Source organism: Epinephelus fuscoguttatus, linkage group LG19 (genome assembly GCF_011397635.1).
Source record: "Epinephelus fuscoguttatus linkage group LG19, E.fuscoguttatus.final_Chr_v1".
NCBI lineage: Eukaryota > Metazoa > Chordata > Actinopteri > Perciformes > Serranidae > Epinephelus > Epinephelus fuscoguttatus.
The window spans coordinates 27,213,065-27,235,258 of record NC_064770.1 but is presented as its reverse complement, the minus strand read 5'-3'; the positions used below and the strand labels follow the sequence as shown (position 1 = coordinate 27,235,258).

The following is a 22,194-nucleotide window of genomic DNA, read 5'->3' as shown; positions in this document are numbered from 1 at the left end:
TTTCACACCTATTTGATATTTGGGTGACTCTCTGTAAAACTGAATACGCCACAGTGGGAGAAGAAGCACAGCAGGGGGTGCATCAGTGTGTCAGTAGCAATTAAACCAGCTCAAAACCATTTGGCAGAGTGTGTTTATGCTTTTCCTTCGAACCAAATCGTGCTCATATAAAAGCACAAAAGCTTAGAAATCATTTTGTGGAAGATCATTTGGACAATTTGACAATAATACAGATCCAACACACTGACACAAACAACTCTGGTCAATGTGTCGCTGACAGCCATCAGGATGTGCCGTGGCCCGCAGAGTGATGACATTTTTTCCGGCAATACACTCTTGGATGCCTGGTGCTTACAGTCTGGCACCTGGTCGCTTTTTATGAAGTCCCAGCCTCACCTGAGCACTGTGGGGCTACACATCCATAAACATACCAAGCATAGAAAATGAGAAGAAACTCAGAAAACACAGGCAGAGCATAGAGTCTCTACAGAAAGATGCACTGCCAAAAACCTCTAGTGGGTCATAAGTGATGACTGAGAGAGATTAGGTCTCACTGAGTCTGTGCTAGGGTTGGGCGATACAGAGAAAATCAACACATCATCACAATTTTTGTTGACCAAATACCTCAATATTGATAGTGCAACAATATTGCAGGGTAGACTGTTGGTGCTGTCATGAAATATTTAGCCCTTTCACGCATGAATTATGACTACCTCAGTCATGATTTTTTTCCAGAGTGTTTTTATTCCTCTTTAGGCATGGAGAAACAAAAATCTGAAGTGAATTTTTTAAACATGCATTTTTCAAGGAGGTTTTTTTTACATGCCCATTTGGGTGGATGGTGTGCGACGGTGTACAGTGTATATTTTGTATTTATTCTGATAAAATCCAATACTGTTCAACGCCTGTGCAAAAGTGTTGAACCGTGCCTCTGACTCCTCAGCGTCTCTCTCTCTCTTTCTACACCTCCCCCTCCCTCATTCAGCTCCTTCCTCTTGACTCCTCAGCCCCCCACACACCTCCCCTGTTAAACTATATTTTGTTTTCAATAAACGTTTTCTGCAAGTTACAGTCCAATAACATATATCAATTTATCTACAGCCCAAAAACTCACTGCAGAAAAAAATATAAATAAGTGATGTCCAGTTTAATGGACAGATGATTAACTGTAATTTCCTCCCAACATAAAATCAATACTTGAACATTTTAACAACTGCATTACTTCTTACATGTTATTTAATGTTTACAAATCGTATTTACCTGCAAGGGTCTCCTATTATAGTAGGACTGGTGATAAATTCCTGAGCTGCACAACACTTCTTGCGTTTCGTCGGCCATCTTGGTTTTTAGAGATTTGTGTTGCACTTACAACACCTGGCCATTGGGTGGCAGTGTATGGCAAGACGCACTATGGTCCATGGCAGTGGCTTTTAAGGCCCTGACACACCATCAACCAAAGTTGGGCCGTCAGTGAGCGTCTGTCAGCCTAGTTTTTGCGGTGTGTCCCGCACCGTCGGGCCTTCGCCGTCTGCAGCTTTTCGGCCAATTGAGCATGTTGAATCAGTGGCGGAGCTAGTCGGTGAAAGAGATCACTCTGATTGGCTGTTAAGGTTTTATTTCCTCACCCCTGTCGCGAGTGAATCTGCCTGTAGTGAAACTGGGGCTAACCGGTGATTCCTCCTCATGCTCCACTTCACTCAGCTGCCCAACAGACCCGCTGCTTCTTCCCTCTTTAACCTGTATAACAAACCGGAGCTAGCTGGGAGCATGACCGGAGGGAAGCACAACCAGTTAGCCTTCGCTAAGAGAGCCCTCTGGCTCTCTGTTTGGATCCAACTGGAGCACCAAGCCCTGGTTTGTTATTCAGGTTAATGTGGGAAGAAGCAGCGGGTTTATCAGGCAGCTGAGTGAAGTAGAGCCTGACCGTCTGAATGTAATAGCCAGTGGAGGTGCTGCAGTGCTCGGCTGCACAGATAGGTAACACCTCGGCTGATGTACCACTCTGTCACTCCGCTCTCTCTCACGCAGGCGCAGAACGTACGTGCTACATGGCCATTGGATGTAGCCCGTGTCCGTTAAATCTGTGTCGGGGGAACCTGCTAAAATTAGCAAACATCTGTTGTCACATGCCTAAAAACACCAGAGCTCCTTCATGATGTTGTCTGTTGTGGACGTTGTGTGTGTCCTGTGTGTTTGTTGACTCATGGAGCCATTTAGGTGTAGACTAAACTTGGACTTTCCTCCAGGGATTATCCCCTGATGGCAGCCCCTGTCTCCTTTAATCTAAACACAGGGCAACTGAGCCACATACCTCGAGATGCTTAAAATGTGTGTGTGTGTGTGTGTGTGTGTGTGTGTGTGTGTGTGGTAGTGAGATGCTGACAAATGACTGACAAACCCATCCATTACCTTTAACAGAAAAAGGACACCATCTTACAATCCCCATCTGCTTTTCTTTACATTTGCAGGCATTCGCTTCACTAACCTCCCCTTTCACCTCCAGGAGCTGTCAATCACACACACACACACACACACACACACACACACACACACACACACACACACACTAGCTCCCCCTTCATCTCCCGCCATTCCACCACAGACCAGTTTGAGGAGAGACGCTGATGTGATATCAAAAAGAGAGGATGATGATTCTCTTTGTGTCAGCAGGAGAATGCAACTGGAAATGAAGAGCTCTTTCATCACAATCAAGGCTCAGCAAACAAGATTAATGTGACCCTCACTATAATTGACGTTTCATCTTTTATCATTTTGCCGGCTTGTATAATTTCATGTACGTCTCGTAATTGATATAAACACTGTGCTCAGGATGTTGGGCTGCCACTTTTAATCCCCCTTGATTCTCATTAAAATACACAGAGCAAAACAATGAACAGCTCAAACAAATGTATCAGGCCACTGAGTTTAGTCTTCTGGTTATAGGGCTGCAACTTACAGTTATTTTCATTATCAACTGACCTTTCTCTAAGCCCCGCCCCTTTGTGATGGTCCAACATGCTGTCGCAGTAAGCATAGAGCCCACACTGTAACTAACTGCACTCCCTGAAGAAATATTATCATATTGTTGGAAAACTGAAAGAGTGATTCCATAGAGAAGCAGACAGAGGGGTCTACAGTCTGTGTTTGAAGGATATATCCAGGATGTCAAACTGACTCAGCAGCAGCAACAGGTTAAAAAGACAAAGATAGTTAGAAGCTAAAGCCCAACTATAGGCTACAGATCACAGTGTAAAAGTGAACCACCACATCACTGCTGATCGCCACACAAGACAATGAATATAAAGGGAAACTTTGCTGATATTGAACCAGCCGTGTGGCGTCGCAGTGTGTGCAGATGAACAGTGTTTGGCTTCACTCCTGTGCTGCTGGGCAGAGATCTCCGGGGGAAGTCAAACAACACTCATCTGCGCACACTGTGATGACACACAGCTGGTTGAACATCAGCAAAGTTTCCCTTCACTGGTTCCTGTACAGCCGGGTCGGTCTTTATTCACTGTTATAATCATTAAAAAGCAAAAGCAGCATGTGTATACATTCAGTAGGCTATATCTTCAGTAGCTGGCTAGCTAACCCTACACTTTTCAGGGTTTGATTTTGGTTTTGGAACAGGGAAGAAACGTATATCTTTTTCCAACCTCTCCAGGTAACGAGTATCATTAATACACGACGTGCCCCAGGCACAACATTTAGCTCCACATCCACAAAACCAGCCTGAAAAGGAAGGAAATCTGAAACGACTGCATTAGAGTCAATGGAGCACAGCTGTGTTGATGTCGGACCCTGGTCTGAGCCGGCCTGATGCTACGTTATGATTGGCCAGTCTGCGCCTGGCTGGGACTTAAGGGTCAATTAAACTGCCATTTTTCTCAAATAACTGATTAGTCTAGAGACTGTCAGAAAACATTGAAAATGTCTGTTTCCAGTTTCCCAGAGTCCAAAGTGAGGTCTTATCTTGTCTGACTTAAAGATATTAAGTTACCAAAGAAGACAAACAGAATCTCTAAATACTCACATTTGAGAAGCTGAAAGCAAAAGATGTTAAAAAATGACTCAACACGATAAAACAATGTTAAAATTATGTCTACTTAATATTCTATTCGACTAATCTTTGTAGCTCCACTGCTGGTTGTTCATTTAGGGACTCATGATTTTTTAAAAACAAAACAAAAAAGAAATTAACAGGGTTTGTCACATTTTCAGCAGCAGACATAAAAAAAATGTGTTTATTCCCCAGGAAGACCAATCTAGAAATAAAGCAAACCTCCACGCAGAAACAATAATAATATAAAACACTGTTGCTGTCATTGTGTTGTGTCTGCTGAAATTGAATTCACTCCCACCAGGATTAGGATAATGATCCTTTCCGGCCTCATTGACTGGAACCTGATGCATTAAACGGAATGGTCATCAAGATTATAGACCATCTATCAGTGAGTGGCCGTCCGTGTAAAAGAAAAAGTGAGCAGTACTCCAGAGTAGACAAACACTGATTTTCTTGTATGTGCTCCCCTGAGGGGCTTATAGAGGAACAGACGCCAGCGGAGCCATAGCTGAGGACAGGAAGATGTGTAGGATAGCATAATGGGAATAAACTGAGATTGGATGTTTAGTTTTGATTACAGTAAAGCTGTTCTTTCATATTTATAGACACCGTATCTGAAGCTACAGTTGACTTTTCGTGATATTTGCAGTCACTATATCTACACAGTGGAGGAAAATGTTCCAAAACACTAGTCGACAGAGGGGTTTCTGTGACATGCTGTAAAGTTTAGTTGATTCAAAACACACATTAAACACACATTAAACATGGCTTAATAGAGACCATTTCAAACACAAGAACACAAATGGACTTCACTATAACTCGCAGCATTCACAGACAAACACTTGTCTTTATCTGGACACATTTTCCTCACAAATACAACATGCTAACATAATTAGCACAAGCCTATGGCATTTTACATTGTATAAATTAGCCTGGTTGCTAGTGGACTTTTCCTCTACTCATTTGAAGCCAGGGACAACAGCAACATCAAAGGTAACGTTACGAAATTCGGCTCCATAACAACTCACAAGGTTCACTGACAAAACAACTGTCTTATTCTAAACATGTTTTCCAAACAAATACAACATGCTAACGTTATTAGCACGAGCCTATGGCATTTTACATTGTATAAATTAGCCTAGCGACACACAGATATTTCCTCTGCTCATATGAAGCCAGGTTAAATCACACACAAGACCTAAAATGCTATTTTGTGGAGGCTTTATTGTTTCTTATATGTGAAATTAAAGTAAATAAAAGCTTCATTTTCCACTGAGGGAAATGGTTTCAGCATACAAAAATAGACAGGAGGTCTGCGTCACCGTGATGTGCAGTTACATTTCTGGGGGGGTGCACGTCAGGCTGCAGCGTAGAGTACGGCGTCGATTTGACACAGAAGTATAAATCTCGCATTACTCTGTCTCTGATTGGCTTACCTCGACATTCTTACCCTAACCCTAACCAATCCCACTCCTCTCACTGAAGCCTACCCAACGAAAGCAACAAGTAGTAGCCAGTCAGAGACAGATAAGGGCTGGTCATGCCTTTACTATCCTAGGAAATGCAAATTTGCCTCCAGGACCATGGCATGATGACACACACACACACACAGACTCCCAAGATGAAAACAATTTCAGCCACACACTGTCGCTGCTGCTTAACAATCACCAACACAGACAATGTGGGCATGTATTTAAACAATTTAAAATTTCAGAGCAGCTGCAGCCACAAACACACACATTACAGCGCAAAACAAAACAAAAAAAGTTTTTATACACCACCCAACAAGCAGATAACACTATATTGCCAACACAGTGGTTGTTGCTCATCTGGGGAAAGTTTAATGAGTGTGTTGCTGTAGACCCACTCCCCCGTCTGAATGTCATTCTGCCAGTCGTGCCCACCTCAAAGTCCTTCACAATCTGCTCATTCATTCTCGAAGCATTATAAAGGCTAACCAGTCCACTCAGCCTCTCCATCTGTCTCCTCAAATTCAAATGTGTTGAGCTCAATGAGGCTCTTCAGTCACATCAGGGATTATTGTCACAAACAGCAGAAAGTCCCCACACACCTCACTGAGGGTAAAAGTTCCTCTGTGAATGGATCCACTTGGAGAGTTTTAGCATTTAGCGTGTTAGCTACACTTAGGTCACCATGTTCGCCTGAACATTAAATCAGTGTTTAATTAAGGTTGATGCAACTTTTTTTTTAAGAATCAGGATATTCAGCATATATCTACCCCTTGAGGTCTCCGTGCCAGTACCACCCTCTTGATGAACAAATACCACATAACAAAGTCCCTTCTTTATGCTCCAGTGTGTGATTTTAGACAGCATGCCAGCATCGCAGCGTCAGAAGAGGTGGGACAGGTGTGACATGTAACATAACAGCATCGGCTTCTAGTGTGACATAAAACATAGGTGTCTGCTGTGCTTTATGAACAATAACAACTGCATACACATGGAAATAATCATGTTCTATCCCTTATATATGGTGGCCGATCTTGTCCTCTGCTCGGTGGGTAAGGAGTTCATGAATCTCATTCTTTTCCCAGTTTGTGGACAGCTGTACTTCTTCTTTGAGTTAGCTTCTAACTGCTAACAGCTACTTCTTAAATCCCCTGCAGAGGGTCGCACACATCACACCCATGATCCCTTACTGCTGGCTCCTGCAGCCCAAAAAGCATTTTCTCAAGAGAACACCATTGTAAAAGACACATCTGTAAAACTTGACAGAACGCTTTGAACTGCAAACAAGGTCAATTATGAATCTTTTTATTTGGAATTTTTGAACCAAGAATGTTTTATATTTGTAAAACTTTCCTGGAGCCAAGAAAAATGATTTTAAAATCTGTGACATCATCACAATGTAAAGTCTATGAGCCAAGTGGGAACTTGTGGGCAGGACCAGCGAGAGAAACACTGCTGGACATATTCAGTGGGCTACATAGCCTTGTAGGCTTTCTCCAAGAAAGCCCTTTCTGACAGAAACCTATTCATCTTAATCCAAACCATGATTTTGTTCCTAACCTTAACCAAGAGATCTTTTTCTGGTAGAAAGCCTTCAAGGAAAATTTCTCCCAACTGCGGGCCACATACCACCAAGGTAAACCCGGACGCTAGAAATTTTTTCAGTTATGCATCAGGTGAGCAACTCCACTGGAATGAATAGGTGCCAATTTGGCATCCGTTATCTAGTTGGTATTGAAAGCTATGGTTAAAACAGATGAAGCACAGCTAAGAGCAGGGACACATGCATCTTTCACCCACCTGGAAAATGCAAGGTGTGGCTCTGAGTGCTACTCTAGTGCCTGCTCTGTGCAAACCTTTAAGGATATAGAGGCAGGTTGCGCCTAATATTGCTAAGCGACACATAACCAGCATTGTATCATAGCCTACGTACCAGAAATTCTTTCAGGTGTTGAATTTTCAGTGTGTATTAATATATTGTCCATGGAACAGATGCAAAGCCTGGGGTAGCCCTGCACTATAAGGATCAACTTCTCCTCCATATTTATGACAGATGTGTATGGAAGAAAATACAGACATCTGGTGGCAGTGATTGGTTGGTCTTTGTCACATTACATCCAGTGTGTACTGCTTATTCTAAAAGTAGAGCTTTGTTTATCTCAGGGTGAAGCCGTTGTGCCCTGAAAAACATGTGTTTGGGAACACTTGTGTGAAGCGTACCTTCTGTGCCACTATATTGATAACAATGGATTTGGAGGCACAAAAAAATGCAGCATGTGTACAGGCCATAAGGCCCCTTATGGTGATAACAATAACTCAGAATGGCATCATCTTTAATTTTTACTGTATTGTTGTTGTTATTTTGTACTGCTCACTAACTGCAGGCCTGAGCCCAGACGCGACCACATTTTTGGGGGGTTCGCTGCCAGAAAATTCTGAGTGTCACACCTTGTTTCCCGAATTCTGGCAAATTATAATGCACCAATTTGTGCTAAATGTCTTTATTTTTGAAAAAAAAAAATAAGAGAAAATAAATCTAAAAAGAAAAAAACTCTTCTGCTACTTTCTTTTTTCTTTTTTTGTTGTGGGAACAAATTCACGTCCTAAATATTGAGAGGGGACTGCTCCTGCGTCCCTCTTAAATCTACTCCAATGCACTTATATACTTGTGGTGAAGAGGCATACAGCTCTCTTTCAGTTGTTGTTATTTTGAAGGTTTTAACAGAAAGTGATAGTATGATATTGTGTCTGTGCCTTGACACTAAAGTGGAGTTGGTGGGTGTTAAAAAATTTGGAATTATGAGCGGTCACTGCCCTCCAGCAGCCTTGTGAGGAACTGCAACAACACATTAGATTAAAAAGCAAAATTTGTATGTTGTTATAATAATAAATTGATATTGTGTCATTACAACAAATGTCAGCAACATTAGAACCAGAATAATTGGATGTTGCAGTTGACAAATATATATATATATATATATATATATATATATATATATATATATATATATATATATATATATATATATGTTTTGTTATTAGACAACAGTACTATATAATATATGTGACATATGACAACTCAGTGGTCAGGCATCTCTTAATATACCTATAGGTTTAATTATCATAAACCCATTACAGTACAGTACTGTAAATTTGCTTATTTTGAAATACTGTGGCATTGCCCTCTGCAGTTCACTGACCATTTCCTGCCACCCAGGGGCGGTATTGTATAACTTTGAATCCTCTGTTTCTGCCCCCAATATTTCACTCTCCTCTCAGAAACAAACAGGTAGCCGGGGCAAGAGGGAGGTGGTGCTATTGCGCACAAGGCGCTAACCCTGCGCAAACTACAGCACAACTGCGTGTATATTCCCCGACCGGTTGTTATGGATAAATGTGGAGGGAGAGGTGAGCGCCTGGTGATCATTTCGACTTGAACACGTCTGCAGTAACATCAGTGATGCTCTATTGGAGGCTCTGAAGTCTGTGCGCGCTGAGACGGATCAAATTTGGAGTCGCCAGCAGCAGTGCGCTTCAGCTGGACACAAGACACACGATCTGGGGGACTGGTCGCATCGTTTTCTTAAAGTTTGCTGCCTTTTTGCATTTTTTTTTTCTTCTTTACAGTGTGCATTTGGAGCTGTTTACATTTTGTGTTTCTTTAATATGGGGAAAGCTTGCGTATCGGGCTGATATGTTTTGGCTCCGTGGAAGTTTAACCCTGCGCCCGCGCTCCTGAACTCCCATCTTTGCATTTTAATTATTATACTTTAACTGGACACTGCAGGAGGTTTAAAACGACGGAGGGAAATGGCCAGCGAGCGGAAACCGCGGCTTTGTATCATGGCAAAAGCGGAGAACGGGTATGGATTTCACTTGCATGGCGAGAAAGGGAAGAGCGGACAGTACATCCGCAAAGTGGAGCCTGGATCCCCCGCAGAAGCGTCGGGGCTGCGCGCCGGGGACCGTGTGGTGGCAGTAAATGGAGTTAACGTGGAGAAAGAGACACACCACCAGGCAAGTCGATGTGCATTCATATTTGTGGGTTTTACTTCGTGTTACAGGACGAGTGTAAGTCGCCTGTGCAGGAGTGTATCAACAGGTCACAGTGGCTGCTGCGTGCATCCTGACACAGTGTGGCATGGGACGGGTTCAGCCAGACACCCACACCACCCTCCTCCTGGTGTGGTGGGGACAAAACATTTGAAGCTTTTCTTAATTTGAAACTTCTTCTTACCCCTGACACTTTGCCCACATAAAAACACGTGTTGCTTTAAAAATATATTTTCCACAGTGACACTTTCACATGATCATCTGACTGAGCTGCACACTTTGAAAAGCAGGTATGCAAAAGAAAAGAGGCTGGGATGACTGTGTCTGTGTCAGATAGACAGCAGGCTCAGATAATCATTTTCCCAAGCTTAAAACACAGAGCACCAACGACCTCTGTGTGGTGTCTCTGTAACCTTGTTGCTGCAGAGATACAAACAAGCTGATTACTGTGTTTGAAGCTCTCAGAAGAGTTCTGCTGCACTGGTGCTTTTCATTAAGGTTAACACAAAGCATGACGGGGCACCAGTTGCTTGTGTTGTCACATAGTGATGTTTGCCAACATATTAATTGATAGAGAGCTCAATATGTTGAGGGATGCTTCTACAAAACTGTTTATACTTTGATTAATGATATGATTAGGACTGATTCAGAGCATGTTTGGGCTCATTATCGATTCCCAGAGCCCATCACTTCACAAACTGACTTGTTTTGTCGAATAGTAAGGACCAAAGAGATTTAATTCTTTATATTAAGACAAGGAAAAGCAACAGCTCTCCACTTTTGAGAGGCTGGAATCATCAAATGTTTGGCTTTTTGCTTGATAAATAAGTGCCTTAAACAATGAATTGCCGTTTTACAGTACATACAGTCTGATATTTTGGTCAATGTTTACATATTTCTATCACCACCCTGACAGACACTGTACACCCACATGTCTAAGCAAAGTGTGAATGTGTTAAGTACTTTGGAAAGACGCTCTAGCACCGACTAGATGCTTCCAGAGACGCTTCTCTTAGATGTGATTGGACAGTCTGTAGCTGTAGCTGAGTTAATTTGTGCATTGTGCAAACACAATAACCTGTAAATACCATCCTGTTCAATCCCTCAGGTGGTACAGCGCATCAAAGCTGTGGACAACGAGACCAGGCTGCTGGTGGTGGACCACGAGACGCACGAAAGTCTGCGCAGCCTCCGCCTCACAGCCACAGAGGAGATGGCCGTCCTCGGGACCGGGCCTCCTTCCTCCTCCTCTCCCCCAGCCTCCCCCTCGCCTTCCCCGTCATCGGTCCCATCGTCCCCCAGCAAGAAGCGGGAGAACGGCTCGGTGTCCAAGCAGCCGGTGGCGCTGAGCAGCCAGGTGCAGAAGCCCACCAGGAGGTCACCATCAAAGGCTGCGAAGAAGGTAAGCTAAGAACTCAGAACTCGTCAGCTATCGTCTGATGACAGTAAGTCTCTTGGGGCAATGGCCACTATTTCAGGAGCTCAGGTTGAGCCAGCGTATATCCAGGCCAAGACTTCATCTTCTGTGCTATATATAAATAGATATTTGCCTATAAATGCAGATATATTAAAATAAAGCTGACAAAGCTGAATTGTCGTCAGATGACAGCAGATGGGTTCAAAAATCCAGAGCATTCCTCCTCTTTTGCTCTCCACACGGACATCTACGGGCACGGTTTACAAACCAAAACCAGATCGCTTTTGATACCAACATCTTGTACTGTTGCCTACAGATTTTACATACATATGCGGATATCAGAGATCACTTAGTGCTGCAGCTAACAAAGTATTTTAGTTATTTTCTTGATTAATTGATAAAACATTTGGTCTATAAAGTGTCCGACACCTTCCTGAAGTCCAAGCTGATATACTGAAATTGCTTGTTTGGTTCAGTCAGCAGTCAAGGCATCCTGTTTAACATAAAAGACGACAAAAGAAATGAGAAAATATTCATATTTGAAATGCTAGAGCTAGTGAATCTGTTTTACAGTCAGGAAAATATGCACGTTTGCTTTCTTGCGGAGATTTATTAAAAGGTCAACACCATTTTCATGGCTGCACAGTTAAAACAAAGCTATCGTTAGCAGCGGGTTTAGCTTAGCATAGCATAAAACCTGGCTCTGTCCAAAGGTAACAGAAATGAGCCAACTACTAGCACCGGTAACACGAACATTACTACATTTATCTTGTTTAGTTAGTACAAAAAACAAACTGAAAAAAGATAAGTTGTGGTTTTACAGAGAGTTATGTGTGGGAATATGTCTTGGTCACTTCCTGGAGTCCAGCATGAAGGCTAACCCCCTGTAAAATCACAACATGTTGATTAATACACTTTGGTTTTTGATATAATATGTTGTTTTATCACTGACACAAGGAGAGCTCTGCACAGGAGGGCTCTGCCATCCCAAGGCTCAAACCTCTCACCCTGAATTTGAATCAGGAACACAGACTAGGTTAATTGGTGACTCTAAATTGCCCATAGGTGTGAATGGTTGTCTGTCTCTGTAGCCCTTTTCAGATAGGAATTGTGCAAATTTGCAGGAAAGCCCAATCAGTCTTTTTTCAGCATTGGCAGTATAAAAACAAAATTGGGGAGTGCGGCAAAATGCCGCCTTCCTACTTTTGTTTACACAGAATGCGCCTTTTTCGGGGCAATGGGGGGCGTGAGCAAGTAACAAAACGTGTGGCTCAGTGTGTGACGTAAACAGTGATGAACTCCGAGGGAAGCCACGGCTAGTCAGTCCTTTGGCGAGTCTCTCATAAGTCGGCCCGTTCTTCACCGTCCCCGTCATCTGACGGTTAATGGCCTCTTAGTTTGCGAGGGCAAGGAGGGCGCGCAATTCCTTGTCTCCCCAGTTGCTCATCTTTACAGCGTCTGTCAGGTTTGCGTTTCGCTCTTGCTACTAGCTGCTTGCTAATTCCTGCTATCAGCTGTTTCCTGTTTATCCACCGCCAGTGGCTCGCACGTGCAGCGTCATCAACAGCTCCTCCCACAAGTCATCAACAGCCCCTCCCGTTGCAGAAGGCCACCTCGGTCTGTTTAAACTAAAGGGGCTCAGCCAATATGTCTACCCTACCAGGTGGAAAATAGGGCACCTTGGATCAACTCGCCAATCCGGCTCTGTGTGTCTAAACGCTCGCAGCTTGCCGGCAAAATGGCCCAACATTCGCAGAAAATCTGGCAGTGTAAAAGGGGCTTATGTGTCAGCCCTGTGATATTCTGGCAACCTGTCCAGGGTGCACCCCACCTCTTGCCCAATGTCAGCTGGGAAAGGCTCCAGCCCCCCGTGACCCCCAACAGGATAAGCAGTTACCGAAAATGAATGAATGTTGTTTTAACTTTAGCACAGAGCCGGGCTAGCTGTTTCCCCCTGTTTACAGTCTTTGTGTTCAGATAAGCTCACTGGCTGCTGGCTGTAGCTTCATATTTAGCACGTGATCATGTGAGTGGAATCTGTCTTCTCATCCACACAGCAATATAAAGAGCAGGTGTGCCTCCCAAATTCTCTACCTATTCTGTTAATATGCGACATTCTCATGTTCTCAAATTGAGGTCAGTGACATTCTTTTTTATCAGTGTAAAGAACAAAATAAGGCCTCACCGACACGCCTCCTCCTCAGTACAGCAACCAGTAACAAGCTGTAGCCTTAAAAAAAACAAGTTTCCTCAGACGCTCGAACAAAGCATTCTTAGAGATCTGTCAAACCCAAGAGTTAAAAATACTAAATGCATTAGCAAACAGATTGCAGATAGTGAGTCATCCCTTTGAACAGATTCTCCTCAGCCACAGACATGCTTTCACCCGACTTGTTCTCTCGCTGCATTGCCAGTTTCAGATTAGATTAGGAGATGTCATGCAAGTTTCCATCCTGTTTTGCAGCCTTCCATGCATGTGTGGCGTATGTTTCTCTGTGAGTATGTGAGCGTATGTCTCCTGAGGGGAGAACGTGGCTAGACTCCAGATGTCATGTTAGAGGTCAGAGAGGGCAGCAGAGGTCAGAGGGTGGGACCCATCAGAAGTTAGGAATCTGGCAATGGACAACGCGGTGACTCTGCAGAACAGGAAATCCACAGAAATCGTAAAAGATATATGAATATAAATGGCTGGCTGGGAGATTTTCTGAATGCCTTTCTATTATAGACACTTATTGTGAAATGATGTTCCAGAGGGAAAGTCGTCCTTCAGGCCGATCACATCTCGTCTTCCTGTGTTTATTTACGCATACTCGCCACAGTTGGTTGCATGTTGCTCAACCTCCATTTGATATGTTTTAATTTTTTATAATTCGCCGTTTTATTATTCCATGTTGACATGGAAAACAGGATGTGTTTCCGTCCGCTCTTGTCTCCCCTAGAACACAAAGCTCAGATGGGCTTTGGTTTCACATGGCCCCTATCAGCGAGACGAGGCCGCTCTGCTTTCTGCATTTACACAAACATGTGTTTTCACTTAGGTTTGCCCTGCCCATATGTGAGCGGCACTCAGGCACTATTTCTACAAGAGCAGTGACAGGGCCAATCAGTTAAATCTTAAATGTGTGTGTGTGTGTTTGCTCAGCTCTGGCTTTGTGACCTGTGGGGAGAAATCCCAGTGCCTGGTGGGGTCGGATTGGCCCAGCATCAGGCTCAGGAAATGCTTAGAGGTCTCTCGTTTCTCTCTTTCTATTTAATGACTCCAGTGAAAGGATGGAAAGAAAGTTCAGCAGGATGAGCCAAGAGGCATTAACAGAGCAAAAGCAGAAAAATTGGAGCTGCTGTTGGAACATTGATTTTTAAACAAATTTATTTACACTTGAGTGATCACGAACTGTGGAGCATTCTGTCACTTGATTGGTAGCTCGTTACTCTGCAGAAAGTTGGATGTCTCTGTTTCCTGTCCCATCTCAAAGGGAGCTGTTCCACCACAGAAACGCAGACTCAGTATTGACACTGCGAGCTGATGCAGCATATTACATCTTGTGTATAGCAGTCGTTCGTCCATGTGGCTGGCGAGGAGCTTTGGCAGCGTAATCACCGCAACAAAAGCAGAGGGGAAAATAGACTGATCAGCACCAGAGGCCATTAATCACCAAGTAAACAATCGTAGCTTAAAAATATTGTGGATTCACTGCTGCTCTCAGTTCTTTGTCTCGGTGTTTGTTTCTTTCAGTCATAAAAGTCAACTCAGTTTGCTGTGAGATGTTCAAACTGCTGAGAGCAGCACATTTCTCCCCATATTTTTTATTTTCAAGAAAAGGCAGGAGAGAAAGAAGGAGGGAGAGATGGAGAGCTTTTGGACCGAGGGAACCCAAGAGCGAGAGCAGCCAATAACAACCTTGAAGATTTGTTGGAAGGGGTTTCAGGAAGTGGGCCCCCCCTCAGTGGGGCAGAGGAGTGGGGGAAACAAAAGTTAGCAGGGTAGTGGAGTCACACAGTGAAGGAGAGATTAGGTAAAAAGGTTCGATAGTAGTTGGCACTGCGAATGCACCAGTGTGTCAGAGATTGTAGGTGTGTGTGTGCCTTAGTGAAGTGTTTTCTGCTCATAAAATAGTCTGTAAACATTCATCAACCAGGCCGACAGAGAAAGGGATTAACTTTGCTGTGCAGCACAGTTCATAATGTTTTATGCTGTTGTGCTTTCACTTCCATTCTCAGTTAAAGGTGGGGCGCAGAGAGAGATGTAAATATACTGCTTGGTAGGGCCAATTAATCGAAAATTAATTGAAACCGACATTCAGAACCTCTAACCAACATAATCTTGCCCATGTCAGTAATTTGTTTGTTTTATATTCTGTTAATACCTTCCCCACTGTGTGCATTCATGTAGTGTCCCTTTAAAATGTTTGTATTGTAATGGCTGTGCTAACTGCGCCCCACCTTTGAATTTAAAATTCTGCTCCTGCCTGAGAATCATTGCGTTTGTATGTTTTCTTCAGTATCGAAGTAAACCAGTGACAGCTGTCTGAACAGCAATGGGTACACTGCAAACAGGAAGTGCAAAAAGCTAATTTTTGATACTTTAAATGTTGGCAACGAGCCAAAATGTGAACAAATACAGGCCTTAAAAAGACACAAGGGTCAGGTTGTAGCCCACAGCTAGCTAACCAGCTGCATGGCAGCATTATACCTCCTGTTCACACTGCTCACAGTCATGAGAACAGTAGCTCGTAAACTTCAAGCAAATATATTCCCGCAAATAAAACAGGTTGTTTTCATGCACTGTCTGTACATATAATACAGAAAGTAATGCACTACAGTATGTATCGAACCAAGGTAATCATGAGACAGTTTTTTGTGTATAAAGGCTGCAATCATGTAACCAGTGCCCTAATGGAAGGGAAAAAGGAAGCAGTATAAAGAGCGAAAGTCTGCGTAAGGAGGCAAGTTGGGGAGGACTTTGCTCCAGATATCTCGTCTTAGGCTTTTTTTAATTGCAACGTTACGCTGAACGTCTTGTCCAACTTCTCTGTGAAGATCAGACTTGTGTCTTCAAAATAAAGTGCAGAAAAATGCATTTGGATAGAGAGATACGAAAGTATAACGTAATTATTCCGCATTTACTTCACATTTCACATTAGTTTTGCCGGGGAGGGCGGGCGGACTCATTTGGGAGGTTATAAAAGGGGAAAGAGCAGGTGCATCTGACTTTACTGACTTTGGATACGGATTTTGGATCACGGTTTGAACGGTACAATGCCGCGGCGTCGTTTGAGGTCTGGGGTTGCCCTCAAGCAACTTACTCTTGTCGAGATGTTAACACCACGAAACGCCAGTGCTACTGGGCCGGGCCAGGCTGAGCCGAGCCAGGCTCCACCGGAGGCCGGTGCGCCGGAGGCTGAAGGGGCGCAGCTCACATCTGTGGCATTGTCCTTTGATCAGCAGCGACAGGGTGTTGCTGCCAGCCCAGACTCAGGATCCGGTGATCATGGGGGAAACCGTGTACACCTGAAAATGACTGCCGATACAAATGCCTCTTTTTCTCAAGATTTTGGTGCCAAAATGACTTTTTGGGCTAAACTAACCTATATTCAACAGCCAGTTACTCAAAACTGGAACAAGTTACAAACACACAGTTTTTCTTTTGCTGGAAAGTAGAGACTCTCTTCTTTCATTTGGTGGGTTGCGTGTGTATATACTAATAGTACATAATATATGGTGGGTCTACAAAAATCAGTCAAAAAGCTGGAAAATGCCTGGCAAGCTGGTGGATGTGTTTTTGAAAATGCCTGGCAGTGAAAGAGTTAACCTAACCTGTGTAACTTTACTTTAAGTAAGCAACATTATTCATGGGAGACAATGCCGTTAGATATCATATGAACCATTGTATGAGGGTATGTTCAATGAAAGAAGGTAGACGGGGTGTTGGGGTGTCAGTGCCAGACTTTAAAAACCACTCCAAGAGGAAACATGAGGACTGTGTTAAATGAGTCGATATTCTGAACATAGCAGCACTCAAAAGTCAATACGTGTCACCAAAACTCCAAGCTTTACAGTTTATTTTCTTATCCTCTCCACCTCTCTCTGTCAAACAATAGTTTTCGTTGCAGCTACATGTTCAGTCTAAGGCACAACACAGACTACACACGCACATTTCCAGGCACATACATGGTCCCAGCAGAAACATGGGTAGACATGGACCTTGGCTGCAGCAGTAATCACTTGCACATTCGCCCAATAAATTTCCCCGCTGGGGATTTTGTGTGTGTTTGTGTGTGTGTTCCCCAGGTTACATGACACTGCCTGTATTTTTCCTCTCTTTTATGGCCACTCATCCCCCAGGTTTCTTTTTTGTGTGCATTCTTAAGTCCACATATAACATGCAGTGCACATACATGCATAGGATGTGTTTTTTACCCCCTTCTGTCTCGTACTGCATTTCTAACTCGATATAATAAACTATAAAACATGAACAGAAACCAATTTTCTCTATTTCGCTCATTTCTTCACCAAAGCTCCCCAGCACAACGGGATTACAGCTGAGTCATGTCAGGCTGTTAGAAATCCAATCTTCAGGCCTTGATAGGTCATTACTGTTGACCACGACTGGCAGTGAATTACACAACCTTATATAAGCCTGGTAAGAGTCGGGGCTTTTGTGTAGCCAATAGCTGCTTTGCTGTTGTGGTTGGACCTGAAAATGCCGCTGTCAATGAGTACATCACTCATTTTTTAAACTTCTTTTGACTCACGCTCAACAATAAGTCTGCTCACCAAACCCGCTGAGTTTAAAGTTACATCAAATATTGCTGTGGCTGCCCTCTTCATCTAACCAAAATTATTATCCACCAATCAGCGTCCCTTTTGTTCAGTTTTTGTCAATTTAATATGAGTGAATTGCTGGAAAAACATGTAAATCAGTGCCCCTTTCACCTTGAAAATAATTGTGTATATGAGGAATGTCATTCACGTGACTTTAGAGTGTATCACAGTAAAATATTTTTGGTGTACTGACACTAAAAGCCAAGTAAAATGAAATGGGCTCCATGAAACAGACCTGAACTGAACCCCAGAGGGTGAGAAACACTTTAAACACATATCATCTTGTTCTCAGTCCGTCTGTGTGTGACAAGTTCAGAGGAAATTGTATTAAATTGAGGCATTAGCTCAGTCCAGTCACTTTCGTCTCTCAAACAATTTTCTTTTCACTTTCTCACTCAATCATTTTCCACAGTTTGCTACTTCTGCTCACAATGATTCGAGTCTGCCTGTGCCTGTTAAAGGGAGAAAGGAAGAGACGTTTCAAGGACTAGAACATTACGACTCGGCTTTGAGACGTATCATCTTACCCTAGCACACACCTGAGGTGTCAGTGCTCCGTCTCTGTGCTTGTCTTTCTCCCCCTGTACACACACACAGAGACACACACGTGTTTAGGTGCGTCGTGTGGGTGTGTCATTAAAGCTCAAGATAAAGTGTCAGGTGTCACTTTCCCACCGGAACCTTTTTTTTAACACACAGGCACATGCACAGAAAACTCACTGTTCTCACAATCGTTTAGTTACTATCTGACTATTACTATTACTGTTATTATCTAAGAGGTGGTGGCACACTCATTTTTTATGCAGGCGCAAATGTAGTGGTATCTTCTGAAACTTGACAACCTAAGGCATCCATTGGTACCAACTAGGGCTGTATACGATATATTTTCAAGCAAGATACAGATTTAGACAATACCGTTTATATCGAGATAGGGTCACGCTAAATCAGTCTGTGAGGTGAATGACATTTCCACAGTAGCACACGTACAGAGCCTTTTCTACTCTCACTTTTGGCCACGCCGAGTCAAGCCACGCTGTGCCAATTAGCTTTTCCATTGTTAATTTAGACGTGCCGTGTCCCGCCGAGCTGCACCAGAGATGGACCTTCTCTGGAGCAGGTCCAAAAGCCGGCCACCCGCCCTCAAGCAGGTAGAGGTGACGTCTCGCCGACTGCAGCCAACCCCCAATGACCCTGCTTCTCTCACTCAAACAAGCTGTGTGTGATGTGAGACTCTCCTCACCTCTGTCTGCAGGAAACAAGAGGAAAGGTGTCTTTAAAAGTCTGTGTGTGTTTAGCTCTCAGTGCGTCTGTAGCTTCTAACTGAACCTCTGTGGTTTGGAGTTTAGTTTCTCTCCTGCGTCTGCTCCGCCGTATTAGAAGTTGTGTGAAGTTGCTGCTTGAAAACTCAACATTTCCTTATTTTGCTGCTTCACGTTAAAGTTTTTCCAGAACAAAATAACAGAGAACTTTTATTGTGAAGAATCTATGGGAAATGAAATGTGTTTATTACTGCATTAGCGGCTTTTCATCTATAAAGACAAGTTTATGATACGCAGGGAGGAAGAGTATAAGCAGAAACAGCCACAGTGAGATGTTAATGAAGAGCTGCAGACAACAGGCTCTTACTGCACCTCTGCAAACAGCTCACCTCCAACAGGTAAACTTATTTTACCTGCCCTGCTGTGGAAAAACACATGAACTGAACATATAGCCCATTTCGTAGAAAATATCGACATATATATCATGTATTGCCATTCAACCTGAAAACACAAAGATATGAATTTTTGTCCATATTGCCCAGCCCCAGTACCAACCATTTGGGCAGAGCTTATTGGGAAGGGGGGATAAAGTCAGGCTACATTTTGGTGAAGGAACAACTGGCCATTTCAAAGGGGTCCTTTGAACTCTCACCTCAAGATATTAAAAGGCAAATAGGTTCTATGGGTGCCCACGAGTCTCATCTAAACTTGAGTTAGCTTGTTCCAAGTAAATGCTTTGTTCTTTACAATCAACGAACTCCTTTAAATTAAAGCTGTATATTTGTCTTTAAAGGAAAAGAACAATCAGGATATTTGAAGAACAGTGAATCGCCAGACACGTATAGTTACATAACACTCAAAATGTTAACTGTGCCAGTATTGACATAGTTTTAACCAGCCTATATAATACATCAGCATAATAAAATTCCTATAATTCAGTTATGGCTTTTGGTTTTGGTGTGCCACCCCAAGATTTTCAGCGGCCCCATCTGGCCACCCCTGTGAAATTTTTCTGAGGGCACCACTGGATATACAATATTAAAAGTCATGATTGAATTTATTCTACAGCCTCATGGAGACCGAAATGTTCCTGGCTGGTTTATGTAAATTGCCGCATTGTGGGGGTGATATTGTTTCTGGTGTTCTCCTCTCCCTGGCCCTCTCCCTTTTCCCTCTCGGTCGGTGGTGAGGCCTCCACCACACGCACAAACACACTGTGGTCTTTTGCTGTTGTTCTTTCCAGTCCTGCTACACTCCTGGTTGGTATAACACCGGGCTTGTTAGGAAGTACATGGAAAGTCGTTGCTATGGTAACAGTCAGCATTGGGATGAGTGTACTGGAAAGATGGCAAAAAATGTAGCAAAATAAAGGACTGATATAAAGTGTGTGAGACGGAGAAAAAGAGGCAAAAAGGAAAAGGAGGAGGAGCCAAAGTTGTGCAGAAACGTGTGCAAATCCTGGAGCAGTGTGTCTTAGTTTCTCTTTGATGTGTCCATTATGAGTTTGACCTTTATTAAGGTTATTTCCAAGAGCTGTGGAGCTTTGAAACATGTAATGGTTTGGCTCAGTCACACACAAGTCAGTATGAAAGAGTTGCAGTAGTCCAGATGACCGACCCAGATGCGAGCACATGTGAACAGCACTTTGTGTCGTAATAAACTTCACTACATCATGTGTTGAATTTGCAGGGGCCCGTTAGAGATCATCTGCTCCCTATAGAGCACACACGCACACACACACACACACACACACACACACACACACACACACACACACACACATCTGTTAAAGCAGTTAAAGAGACAGGAGGGGGGTGTGTTTGTGGAGGTGGTCTATGTGTGTGCATCTGCGTCTTTGCATGGTTGAGACAAGAATGTAATGCAGCTTCGAGTGAAGATTCACAACATATTGTGTTTTACTTCGCGTGCGTGTGCTCACACAAGGGTGCAAATTTATGTTCATATTTGCTCATCAGGACACACGTGTGTCACAGGTGGTGAAAACTTAACAAACTGATTTCCATCTAAACATCAGAAGAGACTAAATAAGTCAAACATGGAGATAAGATACACAAGAGAGGCCACACAGAGAACTTCTAGACATTTATACATGCATCTTTGTAGCATTGGGGTGAACAAGAGCTGCGTGAGAAAACTACAAACAGAGGGCACCAGTTTTAAGGGTCAGGCCTTGAGGTCATGGGGTCAGGATTGAGTAAACACAGATAGTAACTCTTGTGGACCTGTGAGAGTAACATTTTCTGCCCTCTGTCTCCTCCGTCTCTTTGCAGATGTTGACCGCCATGACGATGCAAACTGCTCTCGTTTCATTTTTCGCACATTATTCTCTAAACGTCCCTTTAGTTTGTGGCTCAGTTCAGCTCCCCAACATCTCCTCTATGTCCATGTTCACTGACTCAGTTTCTCATTTCGCTCACTATAATAGGAAAAAGATGTTGCCTGTCAGCTCATATATAACAACACACAGCACAGGAGCTGTCTGGAGGTAGTCAGCACTTCAGCCTGTGTGATCATCGGTGCGTAATCTCTGCCTGCCACCCGGATGTGTAGCGCAAGTGGCGGACAAATGTGAGGTTGTGTCCCGTTGCTTCGACAAAGCGTTTGAGGTTGCGTACAATGCGATACTTAGAGGGCCGAACAGTAGCAGCACAGGCGACGTTGATATAGGAGCTTGGAAACAATCTCAGAAATCCTCTTCAAGTGTTCCTTTTTGGCGAACAGAAGGAATTTCATTTGTTTAACTTTTGTTTAATCTGGCACACCGGCTGACAAAAGTTTTCATATTTACTTGAGGTGAATATTTAAGCTTTTTTTGTAGAATAATACTTTCCATATAGGATGTCAGATGAAATATGAGGTTACATACATTTGATTTTTATGTGAGCGTACATTGGAGAGACTAAGTGAGTGTGTAATACTTTTCTCTAACATCTGGAGCTGGTGTTCAAGACCTCCTCCACCCCCCTCCTTGAAATACCAACTGTGTTACATCAAGATGCGGGGGTCTGATTCGGTTCTTGTGTGTGTGTGTGTGTGTGTGTGTGTGTGTGTGTGTGGCTGACAGAGTAAACCAAATTCCTGGAGTAAAAT

At 43.3% G+C, this 22,194-nt stretch overlaps 1 protein-coding gene across 1 annotated transcript in view; it reads left to right on the top strand.

The window, feature by feature from the left end:
* Nucleotides 1-8,831: 8,831 nt before the first annotated feature.
* The window catches only part of LOC125879706 (Na(+)/H(+) exchange regulatory cofactor NHE-RF2), a 55,499-nt gene continuing 42,136 nt past the window's right edge, over nucleotides 8,832-22,194 (top strand). Inside the window, exons 1-2 of the mRNA XM_049561713.1 lie at nucleotides 8,832-9,549; nucleotides 10,694-10,987. Coding sequence (XP_049417670.1) covers nucleotides 9,343-9,549; nucleotides 10,694-10,987 — 501 coding nt within the window. The 5' untranslated portion in view covers nucleotides 8,832-9,342. The remainder of the gene's footprint in view (nucleotides 9,550-10,693; nucleotides 10,988-22,194) is intronic.